Raw genomic sequence first — 3139 nt, forward strand, 5'->3', positions numbered from 1 at the left:
ATATAATATTGTATTAGCATTACAAGCAAGGAATTTAAAGTTGAATGTTGCAGCTTATCTAATCAAACCAGCTGTATAACAAATTCTGCCATATCTACTGTATTGTGTATTTAAATTTATCTCCATTGCTTGTGTTTTTATTTATACAGCAGCCTGAACTTCAGGGCTCATTGGACCTGGACAGTCTACCCTCTGCATCAAGTCTCTATCACGGCTGCACCCATAAAGTCCCGCGGAGCGTTGGTGGCCAGGGTATCACAGCAAGTTGCACTGCTAGTCATTGCCTTGAACCAGAAACATCCGTGTGACAATCAGCTTCTATTTGTGAGCTCACCAGAGGGCGCTGTTGTGGCAGTTGACATGAAAAGTTGTGGCCTCACTGGGAAGGTGGCTTCTAGCAGGTATGAGAATGTGAGCTGGCTGACTATTCAGTTGAGAATGTCACTTTTCACCGGTTGAAATTGTAAACTGTAGCACGTACATTAACTGACTGGCCACCGTGTACATCATACATGTGACTGACTGTCCAGCAGTCCGATTGTTATAGGATGAAACTGTACATCGTCAGTGCTAGTCGCCGTGGGTCAGATCACTCACTGCTGCGTCGTCGGTGTATTTCAGGGCACACTGGGTGGCAGACCTGCACTGGACAGCAGACGGTGTGTTTGTCGTCGGCATCAGTAAGCACGGTTCCGTGTTCCTGTGCAGTCGACTCGGCCAGCTGCTCTGCCTCGACACGTATGGATGCTCGATGGAGAGAGAAGCCAGCTTGTTCCTGCCGTTACATCCTCTCATTTCAGTCAGGTGTGTTCTGCTACATGCGTTATTCGATAGGAGATATCGCCGTCCGAACTTTGTGAGTGTTCGTATTTGCGCGTTTCAAAAATACGTGAATAATGGTTTTCGCAGACATTGCTCGTGTAAAAAAATGCGATGTTTTTTTCGTAGATCGTGCGCAGGGAATCGTCACAACGCGTCACCAACGTCATCTGTCGTGTCGGACGATGACATTATGAGACAGCGTTTCTCCGTCGCAGTGCATCCGTCGTTTCCAGTCATTCTCGCCAGTGATGGGTGAGTGTTATAAAGCGATGATTTCTCGTCTTTTCCCAACAAATTGATCAGTTACTGGCATACCTTGCAGTAAATTATATATGTCACAGAACACTAGTACGTTGTTTCACCTATGTAATAATAACAATTTCGATTCTATATGTCCTATCTGTGTGTCTGTCCATCCTTCCATCTATCATCAATTATATGAGATATATTCACTTGCATGTGTTTGTATAGGGTGAGATAGGTATAAGGTGTGTGTTTATGTGTGACAGGTACATGGTAACAATCATGCAGCTTCCTGCTGCGTTCAATGAAGACCTACAGAGCGGAGCAAACATGTCAAGTGAAACCCTCCTCACCAAACAACTTCTCATGGAAGCGTCATCATTGCTATCACCAGATGGCACTGCTAGTCCGACTACGAAACCATGGGAGGTAGGTAGTAGAACATCCTCGTTCCTCAAGGGATTAAATATCTAAAGATGTCTTGTTATAATTTGCCAGTGCAAATAAATTCTGACCATTCCTTCCATGTTCTTAGCCACTCGTAACTTTATTATACCACTTTACAATGCATCGTTATTAATACCTCTGTATATACATGTGTGCACCTGACTATTAAAACCTAGTATATGACAAACAATTTAATATTATTAAGAATAGCAATCATCTGCAATTAATATTCGACCACAGTTTTCAAAATGCGAAGACATCGTAACAGCTCGTAAACTTACCGCACGATTTTTGCCACCAGGGGACGCCGCTACCGCGAAAGCGCTTCGCGTACGAGAAGCCAGATCGGAGCCTCGAGACGACGCAGGACAGCAGTTCGACGGTCAGCTCCGCCGGCGCCCCCTACACCGGCCACTTCAGCAACGTCAGCGACCTCGACTCCGGTCGCGTTCTCTTCGGCGCCGACGCGTTCCGCTTCGACGCGACGTCGCCGCGCAGGGGCGCCACCGACGCGTCGCAGGAGCTGGCTCGCCGGCGAGGCGCTGCCGTCGCAGTGGGGCGCTGGCGTCGTCGCGCGACGTGACGCGCAGACGCAGACGCTGCTGCCGCGCTCGTCGCGCTCAAAGTACGGCGCTCAGCACGGCGTTCTCGCCGCGGGTCGCCGCAGGGAGCGCGCACTGGCATACGGCGGACCCGTCGCTGCTGCCGGACGCGGCGGCGGCGTCGACGCGACATCCGGGCCTACTCGCCATGCTGACCAGCGTCACACGCATCGCCGCGCTCGTGCGGTTCAACGCCAGGCGGCAGCACCTGCTGCCGTCGTTCCTGCAGCTGCTGCGCGGGACGTTGGCAGCAATTCTTGAGAGCGAGGTGAGAGCGTGCGCAGTCACGCGGTGTGCGGTGCTAGTTATAAAACTGAACCTATAGTTGCTTTCTTACAACCTCTCGTGCAGTCTGTCTCTCCCCCTCTATCTCTCTCTCTTCCCTGTCTCTTTCTCTTTCTATGTCTCTCTCCCCCTTTATTTATCTCGCTCGCTTGGTCTCTCTCTCTCTCTCTCTCTCTCTCTCTCTGCTTTCTTTCTCTGTCTGTTTCTCTCTCTGCCCCTCTCTCTGTTTCTCTCTTTCTCTCTTCTTTCTCCCTTTATCTCACACACAGTCCCCCTCTCACACTTTTTTTATTCATGTCAATCACCGAGTGGTCTCGCTATTTCTATAACCATGCTGCGCTCTTTCTGTGATCAGGTGTTGAAGTCGGAAGAGAGAAGGGAAACCTTGCTTACCATCTGCCACGCCCTTCTGTGCGTTGCCGGCCGCATCGTCACGAATACGTTCTCACACGCACCTCAGCTGCCCGCTCACGCGCTACCGCATCACGTTACCGTGGCAACGGCAGAGAATGGTGATATGATGTCTAGTCACCAGCCGCTCGCGAGGTAAGCTCGTCATAGCTCGAGCGTGCGATCACTCGTTGTAAATCACACGTGCATTCTGCTGTTGCTATCTTTGCGTCATTGCAGAGCTATACACCTGAGCGAGACGACCACATCCACCTCGAATATTGGTGTCAGTTAAGTCAGTTAAGCAAGTTAGACAAGTTTACACTTTGTTATGAAGCGGCGTTTGTTAC

General features: G+C 50.0%; 1 protein-coding gene across 1 annotated transcript in view; it reads left to right on the top strand.

Moving 5' to 3' along the window:
• The window catches only part of LOC106808190, a 32636-nt gene that overhangs the window by 5141 nt on the left and 24356 nt on the right, over positions 1–3139 (top strand). The window contains exons 7-13 of the mRNA XM_014810793.1: positions 150–401; positions 622–804; positions 949–1074; positions 1332–1494; positions 1814–2046; positions 2139–2382; positions 2755–2945. Of these exons, the coding sequence (XP_014666279.1) occupies positions 150–401; positions 622–804; positions 949–1074; positions 1332–1494; positions 1814–2046; positions 2139–2382; positions 2755–2945 (1392 nt within the window). The remainder of the gene's footprint in view (positions 1–149; positions 402–621; positions 805–948; positions 1075–1331; positions 1495–1813; positions 2047–2138; positions 2383–2754; positions 2946–3139) is intronic.

This window comes from Priapulus caudatus, unplaced genomic scaffold (genome assembly GCF_000485595.1).
Source record: "Priapulus caudatus unplaced genomic scaffold, Priapulus_caudatus-5.0.1 Scaffold259, whole genome shotgun sequence".
In the NCBI taxonomy this organism is placed as follows: Eukaryota; Metazoa; Priapulida; class Priapulimorpha; order Priapulimorphida; family Priapulidae; genus Priapulus; species Priapulus caudatus.